The sequence below is a fragment of the Apiotrichum porosum genome (genome assembly GCF_003942205.1).
Source record: "Apiotrichum porosum strain DSM 27194 chromosome Unknown scaffold_2, whole genome shotgun sequence".
NCBI lineage: Eukaryota > Fungi > Basidiomycota > Tremellomycetes > Trichosporonales > Trichosporonaceae > Apiotrichum > Apiotrichum porosum.
Genome location: NW_021167109.1, coordinates 1169673 through 1186132, shown reverse-complemented (window position 1 = coordinate 1186132; position 16460 = coordinate 1169673). Strand labels below are relative to the sequence as shown.

At 57.3% G+C, this 16460-nt stretch overlaps 5 protein-coding genes and 1 non-coding gene across 6 annotated transcripts; 2 read left to right on the top strand and 4 right to left on the bottom strand.

Annotated features, from left to right (window-relative positions):
* Positions 1–70: 70 nt before the first annotated feature.
* Positions 71–1422, bottom strand: EHS24_004475 (uncharacterized protein; the record flags this gene model as incomplete). Its single annotated transcript, XM_028620050.1, has 3 exons — positions 71–142; positions 196–1374; positions 1411–1422. 3 exons carry the CDS (start codon positions 1420–1422, stop codon positions 71–73), a joined length of 1263 nt encoding a protein of 420 aa, XP_028479022.1.
* A 489-nt stretch (positions 1423–1911) lies between these two features.
* On the top strand, positions 1912–2006 carry EHS24_004474. The gene has a single exon. It is a non-coding gene; the product is annotated as a tRNA-Ile (tRNA).
* Positions 2007–3873: 1867 nt separating this feature from the next.
* EHS24_004473 (uncharacterized protein) lies at positions 3874–5706 on the bottom strand (the record flags this gene model as incomplete). Its single annotated transcript, XM_028620049.1, has 6 exons — positions 3874–4160; positions 4241–4307; positions 4754–4934; positions 4988–5014; positions 5465–5519; positions 5571–5706. 6 exons carry the CDS (start codon positions 5704–5706, stop codon positions 3874–3876), a joined length of 753 nt encoding a protein of 250 aa, XP_028479021.1.
* Positions 5707–5976: 270 nt separating this feature from the next.
* EHS24_004472 (uncharacterized protein) lies at positions 5977–6203 on the bottom strand (the record flags this gene model as incomplete). Its single annotated transcript, XM_028620048.1, has 2 exons — positions 5977–6083; positions 6122–6203. 2 exons carry the CDS (start codon positions 6201–6203, stop codon positions 5977–5979), a joined length of 189 nt encoding a protein of 62 aa, XP_028479020.1.
* A 929-nt stretch (positions 6204–7132) lies between these two features.
* EHS24_004471 (uncharacterized protein) lies at positions 7133–8020 on the bottom strand (the record flags this gene model as incomplete). Its single annotated transcript, XM_028620047.1, has 2 exons — positions 7133–7311; positions 7351–8020. The coding sequence occupies 2 exons, from the start codon at positions 8018–8020 to the stop codon at positions 7133–7135; spliced, it is 849 nt and encodes a 282-aa protein (XP_028479019.1).
* Positions 8021–14041: 6021 nt separating this feature from the next.
* On the top strand, positions 14042–15719 carry EHS24_004470 (uncharacterized protein; the record flags this gene model as incomplete). The annotated part of the gene is made up of 2 exons (XM_028620046.1): positions 14042–14284; positions 14325–15719. The coding sequence occupies 2 exons, from the start codon at positions 14042–14044 to the stop codon at positions 15717–15719; spliced, it is 1638 nt and encodes a 545-aa protein (XP_028479018.1).
* Positions 15720–16460: the final 741 nt, after the last annotated feature.

The window sequence follows — 16460 nt, the reverse complement described above, 5'->3', positions numbered from 1 at the left end:
GCATACAACCGTCTACGCAATACAAGCCATCCCCCATTGTTCTTGGACATTGCCTACACATAGTGACCCATCAATCTTCGTCGTCGTCGTCGTCAGAATCATCCTCCAGCAGCAGATCCTCTAGCCACATGTGTTGGTTCTCCTGAAGAATGTCAACAACACCTTCAGCGTGTGGAAGCAACACTCTTGACTCACACATCCAGGTTCTCTATCGTACACGCTCCCGTCCGGCACGTCCTGGATGTTCCGTCCTGGCGCAACGCCGACCGCACACACAGTGCACGGCACCGCGTCTGACCAGTGCGGTGCCTTGATCACGCCCTCGCCGCACGCTGTCGCGCGGTAGCGGGCCATGGCGCGCGAAAAGGCTGGCACGCAGTCACACTCGAGGACCATGTTGGCGCCGGCGTTGACGACCTCGAAGTCGGCACCGTCCCACTCGCCGCCCGGTCCCGACCGTGGTGCTGAGCCTGAGCCGGACCGCAAAAAGTCGGCCGCGTCCTGCCACACCTCGCCGAGGTTGTGCCACGACTCGGGATCGTCGTCGCAGCACAGCGGCTCGGGACCGTGGCCGCGCACACTGCACGCGTGGTGCGGACCGAAGAACCGCACCGTCTTGCGCTTGTCGCTCGCGAACGCCGGCCACTCGCCGCGAAACTTGCAGTTGTGCAGCGTAAACCGCTTGGGATCCCACACCTCGAACAGAGGGTAGAGCGGGCAGAGATCCTGCTGCCAGACCATGCGCACGTAGTCTCTCAACTTGGCCTGGCGTGCCCCCTCGTCGTCACCGTCTTTGGCTGGCGGGAGCGCGACGTTGACTTCGCTGATGAGCGGGAACGTGACGCAGACATCCTGTACCCTCCCCTTACCGACCGTGACGAGGAGATTCATGAACGGCAGGTCCTCGGCCGTGAGCGTGCGCTTGGGGTTCATGAATTCGCCCCCGGATAACTGGACGAAGGCGTGTGATGTGAACTGCACCTTGCGGAGGTTGGGGAAGAACGGCGCACGTGACTCGCCCAGCTCTGCGAGCCCTGCGATGAGCAGGTCGGTGACGGCTCGCGAGGGCAGTGTGTCGAGGACGAGGTGCTCTGTCGACCGGATACACCGGAGGACACGGAGGCGGCGCGAGGCGTCGTGCTTGCGGTCTGTACTGCTCTCATTGTCCGGCAGCACGAGCTGCGCAAAAGCGTGGTCGATTGCCAGACGCCGGAACAGTGCTGGTCCTGCCGCATAGCACGCGTCGCTGGAACTGAGCCGCAAGTTGCACAAGGTGCTGAGGGCGTCCGCGTCCCCAGACATCATCATGGACGCTAGGTGGTTGCTGATGCTCTCGAGGACCGGGACCGGGACGGGCCGAGAGAAGGGGGTGGGCTGGTGTGTCAGTTCATTGGCGCCGTACGCACCCACATTGACCGCCATTGTACCGTGAAGGTTGAGAACCGTCGGGGGATACAGAAACAGTTGTGTCGGAACGAGTGGGTGAATCAGACGCGACTAGTGTTGGAACACGGGACACGAGTTCGGGACATGTTTGGTCCCTGACGTCAGCGACAGCAACAGTGTGGGTTCATTGATATGGCCTCCATTGATGCACGTTCCCTGCTCTCCTCTCTCCTTCTCTCCTTCTCTGACTCGGCTTGGGGACACACAGAGGTTCAGCACGATGGCCTGGACAAGGTCCGCCAGACACCACGCACAGAACATTGCGGCCCACTTTCAGCCGACAAGGACCCTCCAGCCGCTGCGCAAGGCTCGAACGTGCCGATCGTCACCTCCCACAAGCGAGGACCTACCACCCAATCATCTTACTCTGCATCAAGCACCTCTCCTTACCTTCGCAAGCGCTTGCAAACTCAACAGCTCGCAATCCAACGGCGATGTCCATATGCTAAAACGCATGAACATCTTGGCCGCTTAGCTCAGCTGGTTAGAGCATCGTACTAATACCCAGTCTTGGTTACTAGTCCATGCGGAGGTCGGCAGTTCGATCCTGTCAGTGGTCAGAGAGTGTCTCCAAACATTCCTTTTTGGGTTCTGTGCGGTGTAGAAGCACAGTTGGGAGCAGAGGAGTGACAAGAAGATGGTGTGTAGGTGACTTTCCGAAAGGATCGGCGGGGGAAGTGCCGATGTCGAGCGCCATCCTTGCGCTGGTCTGTGAGGGAGCCATGTACTGTCAAGGAGACCTGCTGCATACTCATATGTATCCAGCGGTATGCTTCATGGTTATCAAGTCTATGTTTGGGCCTTGGGAGGGTCGTCTCTTGTTCGGCACAAAAAAGAAGGAAAAATGAGCAGAAAATCGACCGCCGACCGCCGATCACTCATCACCACCCGCCACACCACACGCAAATCACATCAACCACCCATCAGCAAACCTGGCTCGCATGGGAACTGCAACTGCGACATGGGAACCTGCAAGGTTTACTGCATTATACTTTGCTGGCTAGGTGCTCCGTCACTGTCCAGTGTCCATCACTGTCCAGTACATTGTTGGTGTGGGTAAGGCCGCTCCGCCCAATCCGAGGAGGCCTGCGTGCGACAGCCCAGGCGAGCGGATGCCAAACCGGCCTACTACATCCACCGGAGGCAGTACATGCACTTGCCCACGCCCACGTAAGGACCAGACGTTGCTCCGCACGTGACCTTGACACAGGGTCCTGGCGAGTGAAGGTTTAGCATTGATCATGCACCCATGTAAATGGGTCCTGGACTCACGCCCACGGTTGACGCCGTAAGGGGTACCGCTGCACCCGTACATTGTGTTTTGAAGTAGAAGCAAGAGGTGAAGGAACGCGCACAGACACAAGAAGGGGATGAAGGGAGGTAAGGGGGAAGGAGCGAATGTGAAGACGACAAAAAAGGAGTGACGTTGTCAGATATTGTGGACCCCGAATCCTGTCCTCCGCACCGCGGCTGTGTGCATTCCCAGTATGATGCCTCATGATGCCTCTATCGATGATCAACTGCACAGAACGGCATTCTTACAGTCTCTGATGACTGCGTGTGTGTATATTGAGGCGAACCAGAGCCTCCGCACGAACACACCAAAGCCGCCTGGTGGTGGCCTGGTGGTGGCTCTGTGCCACTTCGGCACATTTGATGGTATTTGCGTGGGCCATATCCTGTCCGAGACGCCGTCCTGATGGAATTTTGGGGCCACGGCCCACAGATCACAGACAGGTGAGTGATGGGCCCATGGCCCGCCGACTACGAAGCCAGGCTGTCCGCACCTGCTCGCCACCAGTCTCACCGTTGCCCAAAGCTCGCTGCTGGGTCTACTTGATACATTATCGTCCCACCAGCAGCTCTGCTACATGCTTCTATTCGAGAACCCAGAATCCCGACACCTTGCCACCTTTCCGCGGCACTGCGCCTATCCCTTCTTCTTCTTCTTCTTCCTCGTCTTCTTCGGCGGCGGCAGCTGGGGCGGTGAAGGCGGGGGCGGCGGGGGTGGGGGAGGAGGCGGAGCTGGAACCGGCGCGAATCCCCATAGCAGGCGACAAAAGTCGCATTGATAATACCCAACCGGGGTTCGATTCCACTGGCACGGGTCTGGTTCCAGTGAGCGTGTGGTGCGCTTGTCGATGCGACTCACTACCTCTGTTGTTCCCTGTTCTGTCACCGTAGCACGCGTACGCCGACCAGACCTTGGGCATGTTGAGTCATGGGGAAGTGGGTGGTGTGCTGATCTCTCCATTTCGAGGGGGGGTTATTCTCCTGACCCAGACCGCGTGGTAAGCAGATCGCGATCAGCGCCGACGGCTGCCATTGTGATACAGTTCGTGATGGGTCAGTCAAAGCGTTTACACCAGTGATGCATACCCTACGACACGCCACCCAGCTGCACCCCAGACCCAGCTGCACCCCGCGCTACAGCGGGTTTGACCAGCCCGTCGCGAACGGGTCCTGGCCGCTGTCCTTGAGGTACTGCTGGTTCTCCCAGTAGCGACTGCGGGCGTCCACTTGCTCGTTCCAGCGCCGCTGCATTGTGGTGTAATCCTCTTCCGTCTGACCGGGCGCCACGGGCGTGTCGGGGTAGCTGGCGTAGCCCTCGGGCCAGCGGTAAGGCTGGTTCCTGTACGAGACGAAGGGGGCCGGCTCGTCGCAGAAGATGCACCGCAGTTCACCGTGTTCGTCGGGGAAGCGGCGGCAGTTGTCTGGGTGTCCGGCTAGTCAGCTTCCACAACGGAGAGGGGCAGGCGGGAGTTCGTCAAGGAGGCGGTCTCTCGCCACTCACAGCCCATGTTTTGCTGGTAGTAGTTGCCTCTGCAGGTGGGAGCGGGGATGAAGTATTGGCCTCCGGGCTGCCAAACGGTCGATGTACGGGATCTTGAGAATAGTCCACCCATAATGGATGTAGTGTGGTTGAACGTGAGTGATGGAGAACGGGTCATATTGGCCAGTGAGTGTCGTAGAAGCATAAAGTGTGTGTGTCTGTCTGAGCCGCCCGTTGAGAAGGTTGTGGAGGTGATATCCCTTGTTCTGTGGATCTGTGGGCCGCAGCCCAATTGTCTGATGGCTGATCCATGAACAACCATTACTACGCATTCGGTCACGTCCCCGCGTCGTTTACCTTGATACACTTGGTAGTTCTCGCCGTCTAAAGGTTCATTGGAAGCGAAATGGGGAGCGCTTCACTGAGCGTCGATCCTGCGTATGCCTGGACGACAACCAGCCAGCAATCCGTCAACGTGTGCAGGCCTCTCCAATTCTCGTCTACTGTATAACGTGACTACTGTACCGAGCTCACTCCAATATCTTTACCTCCTGTAGTTGGGATCTCGTCCTCTCCAGCCCTGGAGTCTTCCCTGGCGTCTTCCCAGACTTCCTCCACATCGGACTGCTCCATATCGTCGGATGTCGTCTCGCTCACAGCCGCCTCGCTGCCCTCATCCCACAGCCATTCCTCTGTTTGGACGCCAACATCGCGCCTGCCATGGTTATCAACTCCTACCTTACCCTCCCGCTATCTGTTATCACTCACATCATGAAGCCTCTGCGCATGAGCACTCTACAGTAGAAACACATCGAAAAGCCCATGTCGTCCCGCAGCCACTGGCATTTCACTGTCGGTCAGCGCCCAGCGCCAGCCGCCACTCCATGTTGAGCCTACCGTTCCGGTTCTTGCCCCTCACGTCGCCATGGCATACGGGTCTTGCCTTGAATGTGGTTCTCTCGCTCGTCGATTTGGACATGCGTGGTTTGAAAGATACATGCAGTGGCGGGCGGGAGGAGGCGAGAAGTTATATACAGGTGCCAGCCGCAGCCCCAATGGGGCCTGTGTCTGCGAAAACCAAAACCCATCATCACATGTCGTGCGTCTCACATTGTTCCGGGGTGGCAAACTGGCACACTCGCACCACAGGTGATCACATTCTCCCTGCCAGTGATTCTATAGATACACACCACTCTCTTGGCCTACCAGATGAAACCCAGTGCGGAGGTGCGCTCCCCTACTGACCTACTGCAAAAGTAGCACATTTGGCCGACGGGAGTCTCGAAGAGGCAGCACGGCTCTGTGCAGGCAAAAGTCAGCGTTGGGGTTGGCGGCGGGATGCAGTACTCACGCCCAGCGTTCATGAGCCAGGCGCTTCCGGGGCACACAGGCACTGGAGGTGGACTCGACGACCGCCCTGTACTCGCGGTGTCATCGAAAGTGGACTGGGACGAGGGGGTTTGTGAGCCAGCAGGGCTTGCAGACATGTTGGTGGTGGGACAAGAGCAGACGATGATGGCGGTCGTACGTGCCTTTGGTCATCCGCATAGCCGTCTGTTCGTGATCTGATGGACGCGGACAAGCTGTATCCAAGTGGGGAGTTGGGGCGAACCTAATCAATCCTCACGTGCCATGGCCAGTGATGTGTCCACTGGCCACTGGCATCAGAACCATGCAGCCCAACTGAAACTCGGGCAACAGGCAAGGAGGAAAGGCAGGTATGTATATGCATATGGGATCTCGTCTGATGTAGAGCCCTAGCCTCGAGCACTCCGCTTCGAGTCTGGAATGTATCCGCTAAGCCCGCGCTGCATGTTGCAGAAGTTGCACACTTGGTAGATGTTTCCGCTGAAGACGCACGGCACTGGCATGTCAGCTTGACCCGCCGACAGTGCAGCTCACGGTCGCGGTTCTGTCCTTGCTTGCTGCCGCGGCAGTAAGGGACCCAGGGAGTGCGCTTGTCGCTGGTAGTGTTCTTGGACATGGTGATGTAGAGTCCAGTGGTCAGTGGTGGGCCGTGATGTGCGGTCGAGGGGTGGGATTTCAGTAGGTGCGAGAGGCATGGCCGTTGATGGGCGACGAGTGATGGCGTTTCACTGTCCAAGACGTTTACCCCGGCTTGTGATGAGTGCTCGGGGCGCAAGATCCCATCAACGACAACAATGTTATGCATCACATTGTTCAACTAGGGGGATCTTTCAGGCTCGGCCCCCCTCTACAGCGCACAGTCCCCATACCCTCAAGCAAGGCTTCTGTACCGGGTTTGGACAACGGTGCAACCTGGGCCGTGTCTGGTGGCTTCTACCCACCCGTGCCCTTCTGCTGCTTGCAGTAGTAACAGACTTGATAGATGTTTCCCTGGAGAACACAAGGCTCTATGAGGGTAGCCTGACCTTGTACACTCGTTCAGAAAGACCTACTGCCACGGTTGTTGCCCTGCCAATCGCCTTTACAGGTTGGATGCCAAGGACGAGACTGATACGACATGATCTGAGCGCAAGTCAGTGGGATCAGTGGGTTGATATGGAGATGTCCTCCTACCCTTTACTCAGCCTTATATGCGTCACTTCATGTCATCAACAGCTCACGATTCCCTGCTTGCTTGCGCAGGGAGGCGCTTCAGAGATGAAGCACTTGGCGAAAAATGGCAGATAAAGGTGAACAAATCGATGCCGCCCCCACAATACCCCTTTCTTCGAGGGAGTGATCATCAATCAAGCACGCAGTCGCCAGTTTGCACAATCAACCTGGACGGAGGACTATGCCGTCTGTCTGGAGCGCGCAGAGTCTTGCTCAGTGGCACCTGGAAGGACATTGCCACCCTTGTTCTTGTTGATCACGTGACATCACATCAACCTCACATTGAGGCGAGACGACTCTACATGGAACAACCCATCATCACCTATCCAACTGCTAACGCGCTTTGGGCTTCATCCCAAGAAACCTCCTCAACGATTTATGCTTGGGCGGGGCCTCTGGTGGCAATGGCCCAACGCCCTTCCCAGCACTCCCCACACGCATGAAGCCGGCCAGCTCGGCACCGCAGAACTGGCACTTGGTCCCGTACTCTCCAGCGCCTGGTAGACACCACCCTGCAGTGTCAGTTATACACGACGGACCAGTAAACTCACCACCACGGTTCTTCTTCTTGCCATCTCCCTGACACTCCCACCACTTGATAGGACCGGTGGGCCGCGCGGGTGGACGCTTGCCGTCCAGCGGGTATCCGATCGGTGGCGCGTCTGCGGGGTCGTAGAACGACCCCTCGGCGGTGTTACCCAGCAGTGCGGGCCTGCGTGACTTGTCGAGAAAGGCATACGTCGTCGGCTTGACGTACCGCGACGCCATGAGGGACTGGTACCGCATGCTGTCGTCGGGCGTCTCCTGCGTCGCTACCACTACGGGGTTCTTCCCAGCCCACGGGTTGAAGCTGGGCGGCGGGGCCGGCGGCACGTAGATGTCGTACCGTGGATCGCTGCCAGCCTCGATCGAGCGCCATGGCTTGACGTACGCTCCGCTTGACGAGGGCTGGACGTCGTCGTAGGCCGTCTGGTGGACGCTGTCGGGGAGAGCGCGCTGCATCGTCTTGGACATGCGTCTCTTGGCGTCAATGTGTGCGAGGTTCTTGTCTCTGTAGTCCCACTTGCGCGCCCCGGCAATGTCCATCACGCTGAGACCGCCGCCGGCGTTGCGGTGGTCTGCCCACGGACCGTCATAGCCGCCGACATTGAGGTTGCCAAAGGTGCCCTGGATGGGCCAGAAGATGGGTTTCTGTGGAGGAGGTGGTGCTGGCCGCGGCATCTCGTGGATGCGGTGGCGATAGAGGTTGGTGATGGACGAAGCAGCGATGAGGCGCGTTCAGTACGAACTAGAATGTCGGGGCGGAGGGATGTTCATGCACTCGCCGATTGGTGCCGCATCCAGGCTTGGAGTTTTGGGGCCATGGGTGAGGCTAGCGAGAGTCACTGAAGAAGTGGATGCTGTTTGTAGAATGGGCGATTGCGAGAAGCTGGTCTTCCCATCGACGAGCCAAGATGTCTGTGACGGCGGCGGCGGTGGACGGCTGATCGGACTTTCCGGACCGTGCGCGGCGCCGAACCCGCCACCGCCGTCACCGGCGTCGGGTTGGGTGGGGTGCGCACAGACCGCAGGCCCCATGTTGTTCATTCTTCTGTTCCATTTAGGGGATGGCCAGTCGTTTGTTGTACTGTACATGCTGGATGGCTACAGCTTGTCCAAGACAGTCTACATGTATATGAGGACCCCGCCCTCGCTCTCCATTTGTTCTAGATCACTCGTCTGCAGTAGTAGCACAAGACCAGCGGCGGCTCCATCGATGGCGAGCAATAGTCTGGAGGTTCAGCTGGGAGCTTGGAGAGACATACACAGCTACACTCACTCCCGACATTGGCCCCAAGCATGTTGCCGACGCACCATACGGCCCGTTCGGTCGATGCCACAGAGGTGTCCACCGACCTCTCTTCGGATCCCGACGAGGCCGATGTTTGTGACCTGGATTCCATGGCCAGGGAGGTGTTTGCGACGGAAAGATGAGAGTGGGAACCACTCATCGTTTGGAGTGTTTGGACTGAAGACGTGTCAATTCATGCATCTTGCATCTCCACCGCATGGTGCTTTGGGGCCGCACGATGGCGTGCAGTGTCTTGAAATGAGACTTCTCAGGTGACACCCAGCTTGTGCGCCGCCACCGCCGGGTGCCTTGGTCGGCTGCCACAGAGAACATGTCCGCCAAGCTCAAAAGGTATTTATCCTCTTACCTACAGAAGGAATGTCAACGCTGGAAGACTTGAAGACGGTGTTTGCAGTATTGGCAATGGGTCGTGCCACCAGCCGAAACGGTAGGTCGACAAAGACCTGGCTGCGTGTCAGCCTACACTGGCCGTCTGGTGCTGATGTGAGGCCTTTGGCTCTCACCTCCAGCGTTGCGGGCATTCTCGTCACCGTGGCAGGCAATGTTTCGGCGGTGCGCCAGTCTGTCGACGGTCTTTGCTGGGACTGGTGGGAGGGGCATGACTATGACGAGTCGATCCATCGCAGTTGTCTTGGCTGGAGGTCCGCTCCTCACATGCTACCAAGAGGGACTACATATAATCGGAGTCATCCAATCGTCCCCCTGCAAGGCGGTGACTCAGTGCCACTCTGACATGCATGTCCTCCACAACCACTGCACAGTAACTGCGCTAAGGCTGCTTGATGCACATGCACTGCAGTACTGCTTCTGGACTCTAGGTATACAGTGCATTCATATCACGACGCTCGTGTGATCACCGAGATCCCGTCACCTTGACGGGGTTTTCCTCCTCCTCGGTGCGGTCACTGTCGGTTCCGTCGACGAGCCAGTACGCGTCCAGCGAGGGTCCCAATTCCAATTCCAGCGTGTTAACCAGGGCATTCACCTCCTCGTGCATGCGGCTCCCATACTCGTCCAGTGTACCCCGTGCAAAAGGAGAAGCAGAAGCAGTGTCCAAGTCCACACTGTCCAGTTCCCACCTCCACCATGTCGTCCGCGTCGCTGTCCATGTCCGCCGCGGCCATGTCCTCCATTTCCTTGGCAGTGATAACTCCACGGGACCGCCACGCTGAGGCCGGTGGCGCCGGGATAGGTGACCGCACCCAGCCGCAGAGATGGGAAAGGTCGCGCTGGCAGTAGGTGCACACCGCATAGCGAAAGCCTTTACACTGGGTGGTCAGGCATGCGGCTGTGCAAGTCCGGTCCCAGTACTCGAACATGTGTATGTTGTACTCACTCCCACGGTTCGCGCCGTCCAGCTTGCGTCCAGCGCAGATTTTCGGGTCGAGGCCCGTCCGGCCAAGCAGGTCCAAGATGACAAACATGTGTCGATGTTTGGAAACAAGATTCGGTTGTTAGTGGATGAGGGAGAGCACCTGGTGGCGTGGCGCTGACAACAATGTAGGTTGGTGGGAGTAAACAGCCTCACCCACACTTTTGTCAGTGTTCTTGTAAGCTCCTCATGTGCCGTCGCTGTTCATTCACTTGTGGCAGCCTGTTTCAGAGAACAAAGGTGCGAAAAATGAAACACCACACTGGGTGCCATCAGTGCACCGGCGCACCGGCGCACCGGTCGTGGCTCCCGCGTCAGTTTATTGTTTGTGGCTCGAGCAGAGGTGGTTTGCACTGCACGCACAGCTAGCCTCAACCTTGGGACATGACGTCCAGAGGTGCATCAGAACCCTTTCACATCCTTGTGAGAGACGACTTGGCCATGGGAAAGTCACTCGCACACGGCTATGGGAGTCACCTTTGGCGCAGTTTTGGTGTGTCACCATAGGCGGTGAAGCACACACATATATGTATGCACACAGCAAAGCAATCGTCGTTCAAGGGGACAGTCTATGTGACAACCGCGGTGCCCGGCTCCCACTTCTACTCGGTCATGCCCGTGCGCTCTCCTCTTGGCTTGGATTCAGGTCGCGGCGGCAATAGAAACACACGCCCGCCTCGGAGAAGTAGTCGAGAGCACAGATGTCTGCCTGTCAGCGAGAACGGCTGGTGTAAAGTCGCTGGTAAACTGGTGGGTCATGTGCGCTCACTCACTCCCACTGTTGCACTGGTCACCTTGCCGGCCGTCGCACAGTCTGAACTCGCCATTGGGCCCATTCACGAGGTGATCTGAGGTCGTGTTGATTGGTTCTGTGCGTTGATTGGAGGTGCTGTCTCGTTCCGTGGCTGGGGCGGTGTCGCACATGCTCGTGGGGGTGGGACAAGGAGATACGATGGACACTGGATAGTAAAGAGGACGTGTTGAGGAGGAGAAAGGACAGTGACAAGGAGGATCTTGGGGTTCTGATTGATGGGAGGTCACCGTAAAAGCGAACAAAATTCAACTCCACCGGGCAAAGGTGCGTGTACGCACGCACACACGCTAGTTTCACACAACCGGCTAAACCTCTACCTAGACGAACACGACATGCATTGGCGCTCCAGTGCTGGATCACTGCCAAGCGCCAAGCATAGTGGTGGCCAACCAGTTTTTGTGGGTTCATCACCGTTGAGATCATCAGTGGATCAGTGGCCCGCCGCAGAGGAATGTAATCAACGGAGACCAATAGTTCGTCCGCTTGATGGAAATAATCCGCACAATGAAACCTCATCCCATTCGCTTTGATGCAGCCACCTGTGTGTGTGTGTGTGTTTGTGTAGCATGAAACCGCCTGATCACTTGCTGCCGGAAGGCAAAGCGACGACTGTGCCGTTGGCAAGAAAGCATCAGGAACTTCATAACGGAGGTGAGCGGGAAAATCGACAAAAAAGCCACGAAAATGTCCCAGCCTGTGATCAAGGCTGTTTTGTTCCGACGGCTTTCACCGGAACACCGTTCCATCAGTCGCCTCCGAGCGTATACCAAGATGAAAATAAACAAACGCATGGTCATATCAATTACCAGGTAAACTGAGGCATGCTGCATAGAAGTGTAAAGGAGGAGGTATGGGACGGAGACTGGGAATTATGGAAGCGAGGTATCGTCGTGGACAAGGAACGGTGCTTGGGCACTGGCTTCAAAGCCTACACACTTCAAGGGTGCATGATACGGCCACAGAAGTGACACACTGTCTGGTTGTACTGGTTTCTCAAGGGGAGACAGAGACCTGTGCCGGTGATGAGTATGCAATCAGCATCATCTAGAACATACCGCCACGGTTCCAGAATGAGGGGCACCTGTTGTCCTGGTTCATGTTGCCACGAGTGTCCTAGTATGAAGGTGTACTGCAAGGGAATAGGGATGGGTGGAGAGGGGACCGTGTGGTGGACTGGACTGTGTGTTATGCGACAACTTTAGTGAGTGTGTTCTCCCTTTATACCAGTTTGTTGGGCATACAACGTCGAGCGACCGTTGAGCGATAACTCCCCAGCATCGCTGGATTACAGAACAGAATACACTGAGCTTCCATCTCGTATCATCATTTCTCCCCCACCATTGTCTCTGCTCTGCTCAGAGGAAAGGTTCAGGTACTCTAGCCATCGACCCAGAGCAGCTTGCCACAATAGGAGCAGCGGAGGAGTGTGCTTACCGCCACCGGGTTGCAATCGCCTGGAGAGTTAGAGAGTGTTTTTGTTCGCAGGCAGAGAGAGATCTAGGGCGGTGAATGTCCTCTCCTTCGTCTAGCACACCGGCAGCGGCGGGGACAGCGAATGGCCATTCAGCCTAGGCCAGTCCTGTTACAGCGCGACATCGAAAGTTCGGACAGTACTCACTGCCGCTGTTGGTTCCGTCATTGGCGCCTTTGCAACCAGGAAATGTCGACATGGGAACAGTAAGGAGAGTAGGGGAGTATGAGGTGAAGAGCAGAAGACACATCTTGCCACCCCGCAACCGTTGTGTATGTACATCAGGGGGGCGAGGCTGAGCTCTGGGGCACCACGGGCACATGCTTGTCTGCAGGCTACAACTGAGCCGGCATCGGATCACCCACACCCGAGACCGCGTGTGGTCTGTCTGTCCAGTACATTCTCGCTGCCGACACCCACATGAGGGGTAATGGTTCCATCCCCATCACGAGGTCTTGACCCATGGCCCCACCTTGGGCTTGTCTCTCGGAAGCTCTTTGTCTCACAGAAGCCCACACCGCAAGCAGGGCCATCACCCATTCCTGACGTGGCTTCCAAGAGACATACCCGTGTGGGTACGAGGGGGCCGAGTCCATGCAGTTCTGTGCGAAGCCAAGCCTTTAGGCCACCCCGTCAACCACGTCCTCCACGAAGTCGGACACATCACTAGATCACTAGCCAGCCATCAATCAGGCAAATCCAGATTGTACCGACCAGTACAGCAAGTAACTGATCAGACTGAAACAACCCACTGGCACACCACGGCCACGGACGATGACGCTGTACGCTGTAGACAAGCTGACGGCTGCGCCTCGGTCACCGCTACCTCTTCGGAGCCGGCCACAAGTAGAGCCCTGAAGCAACATTTTTGGTCTATATTCGCGCAAAAACAACTCAGTTTAGGCCGACGGTTGTCTGCCATTCCCCGTCGGTCGCTTCTCTCTGTGGTCGTAGAAACAAACGAAGAGACCTGTAAGGTATGTAGAAGCACCTCCCGCATGCACTGTAGCCTTTTCCCCCCGCTAAACATCCATGCATAGCGTGTTGTAGGCGACAAAGGTGGCAATGTATATTATTATTTTTTGCCACCAACAGGGTCGTCGCACCTCCACGCCGAGACCCAGATTTGATTCCGCGCTGCCCGTCGGTCTTGCAGTATGGTGAAGCCGGGCTCGCTATCGGCCTCGCTATCGGCGACGGCACTGTCCCACTGGTGTCCTGCGTGGCCTGCGGCCCTCTCCCTCCACGCCGACCCCCCGAGTCGACGTCAGGGTGTACTTGGCACCTCATGGCCATGAATGGGGTGTTTGACGAGCATGACGAAGTAAGACACGCACAGCACGCGGCCACTCCCTCTATGGGAGGAGAGAGCTCGGAGCCGACTCCTCGGGCGGACCGCAGATCTTACAAAATCTGCTTCGTAAGGCTCCCATCGATCGCCCGCCGCCAAACCACCGCAATCCGGATCCGGATCCGGAGGCTCTATTGCTGCACTGGCTGCCACTGCTGGACAACGTGCTTACCTATCGTCGAGGCCGAGGGTACGGTCATCTATTGCTCTTTCTCGGCCCAAAGGACATCGGGAGCGAGCTGAAAGCCTATGCAAGTGACAGACAGAGGTTGTCTGGTAGTAGATATAAACCTGACTGCATTGCAAGTGGCATGCCCCATTCTCTTCATCAAACCCTCGTCCGTTCAACCCAGCACTCGCTTATCTCTCCAGCAACCAAACAATGTCCGCCACAATTACCGGTTCTGTGCCGGAGCAGGCGTCCAACCCTCTGTCCCCGTCGCACACCTTGATCGACCTTCAAGCTGAGAAGGACAAGGCCTCCAGTGTAGCATCGCCACCAGCTTCCGAAAAGGGTGCCGAGCGTCGTGCATCTAGCACCAGCGACGCCACAGTCGCCTCGGTGGACGAGAATGACCTTTCCAACCTGCCTCCCATGCGCAAGAACATTCTTCTCCTCTGCTTCGTGAGTATCCATTTCCAATGTATCACGTGCTGACGACCAGTGCCTTGCCATGTTCATCGACGCTGCTGGTGTCAGCGCCACTTTCCTTATGACCGATCCGATCGCCAAGGACCTCGGTATCAGCTACGGCGACTATGCTTGGGTCCTTGGAACCTACTCGCTTGCCTTTGCCAGCACCCTGCTCTTCGCCGGACGCCTCGCCGACCTGTACAGCCCTAGCGTTGTCTACACCATCGGCTTCGCCGGTCTCGGCATCTTCTACCTCATCATCTCGTTTATGACCGACCAGTATGCCTTCTTCGTCCTCCGCGCCATCTCGGCTCTTCTGGCCGTCCTCACCATTCCATCGTCCATCAACATGATTGTGCAGATGTACCCCGACCCAACGGAGCAGGCCAAGAAGCTTACTCTGTTCGGTATGGCCGGTGCCCTTGCTAACACCATCGCTCTTATCCTTGCAGGCCTCTTCCTCCTTGCGTCCTGGAGGTGGTACTTCCGCTTCATCGCCATCCTCGTCATCCCCTTCTCCGTTGTCTGCTGGTTCTTGATGCCCCGCACCAAGGCCGTCGCTCAGTCCCTCCCCGGTGCCGAGAAGTGGAAGCGCATGGACCTCGGCGGTGTCTTCATCATGGTCGCCATGCTTATCCTGTTCATCCTCGCCTTCACGCAGGGTCCCGTCAAGGGATGGGACAAGCCCATCTTTATTGCCCCGCTCGTCGTCGCCATTGTCCTCCTCCCCGTGTTCCTGATCTGGGAGGCCAAGATGCCCCGCCACTTTTCGCTCATTCCCCACGACATCTACAAGTTCCCCAACATTCTGCCCCTTCTCCTCCAGGCCTCTTCGGGTTTCCTCTGGTTTGCCACATTCCAGCTGCGCGTCGCCACGTACTTCCAGGAGGCCCACCACAACTCGCCTATTCTCGCGGCCGTCAAGCTCCTCCCCATGGGCATCACGGCCCTCTTCGTCGGCGGTATCATTTCCAACGTCCCCCAGCTCATCACCCGCCCTCGCTACGTGCAGGTCGTCGCCTCTGCCCTCTGTTTCACTGGTTCCATGCTCCTCGCCTTCTCGAAGGGTGGCTTTGGCAGCGACTACTGGAAGTTTATCTTCACTGGTGAGATCATTGGCACCGTCGGTGGCATGATCGTGTTCATCGGAATGAACACTGCCCTCATCCAGTCGTTCCCTCTCGAGTTTGCCGGTGTCGGCGGCTCGTTTGCCAACGTCATCTTCCAGGTCGGCGGCGTCATCGGTATCGCCATCCAGCAGGGTCTCCTCTCCACCGGCGACACCAGCAACCCCATCGACTGGACCGGCTCGAAGAACGGCTACTTCTTCTCGTCGGCCTACGTCATGGCCACTGGCATTATCTTTGTCATTCTCTACCGCCAGCACAAGGCCCCTCAGATGTCCCAGGGTGCCGTCGCTGTCTAATTACCTTACATACTTTTATAGAATAATCAAAACAATGTATCCACTCCACTTAGATGATATGCCGAGGAGCACGAGACGGACGACTCTGACGTTCAACGTTCACATCATACTTGCCGGACAGCTCCCTCCAAGGTGAGGGTTTGACAGGTGCCTGGATATCGCTGCTCTTCATGGCAATGCGCACACATTCTGTTCGCACCGTGGCTAGTTCCCCAGCCTCGGTTCTCATACGGTGCGAGCTGGAGACAGACACATGCTGCTATCGGACCGTAGATCTTCTGTGCACCATGTCCTCAAGAGGCCTCATCGTTGTACATTGACAGGCAATGTCCCGTATATGTACATACAGTCTCCCAGGCTAGCCAGGCTCCTTGATCCCTAATCATGTCGTCCGAATCCTGCCCGCCAGGCAGCCATCACTCCCTCAGGTCCTCCCCCTCACTCCCACACAAAAGAGTACCCGCAGTACACACAAACGGCAAAGTCGCCATACACGAAGCGAGGGACGCAGGAGTCTGGTACATGGGTTAACAGAAGGCGACGCCCGGGACCCACCACCAAAGTTGTTAGTTGAGGTACAAATTCGAGACATTGTTGATGATGGGAGTGGTGGCAACATGGGGGCGGGGCGGGCGAGGTACATATGTCGCCCGGAGGCCCGCTGATGGCAGCCGATGGCTGCGGGTGACGGCGAATCCGGTGATGGGTCTCACGTCTTGTCCCGGGCGCATATGCACACCG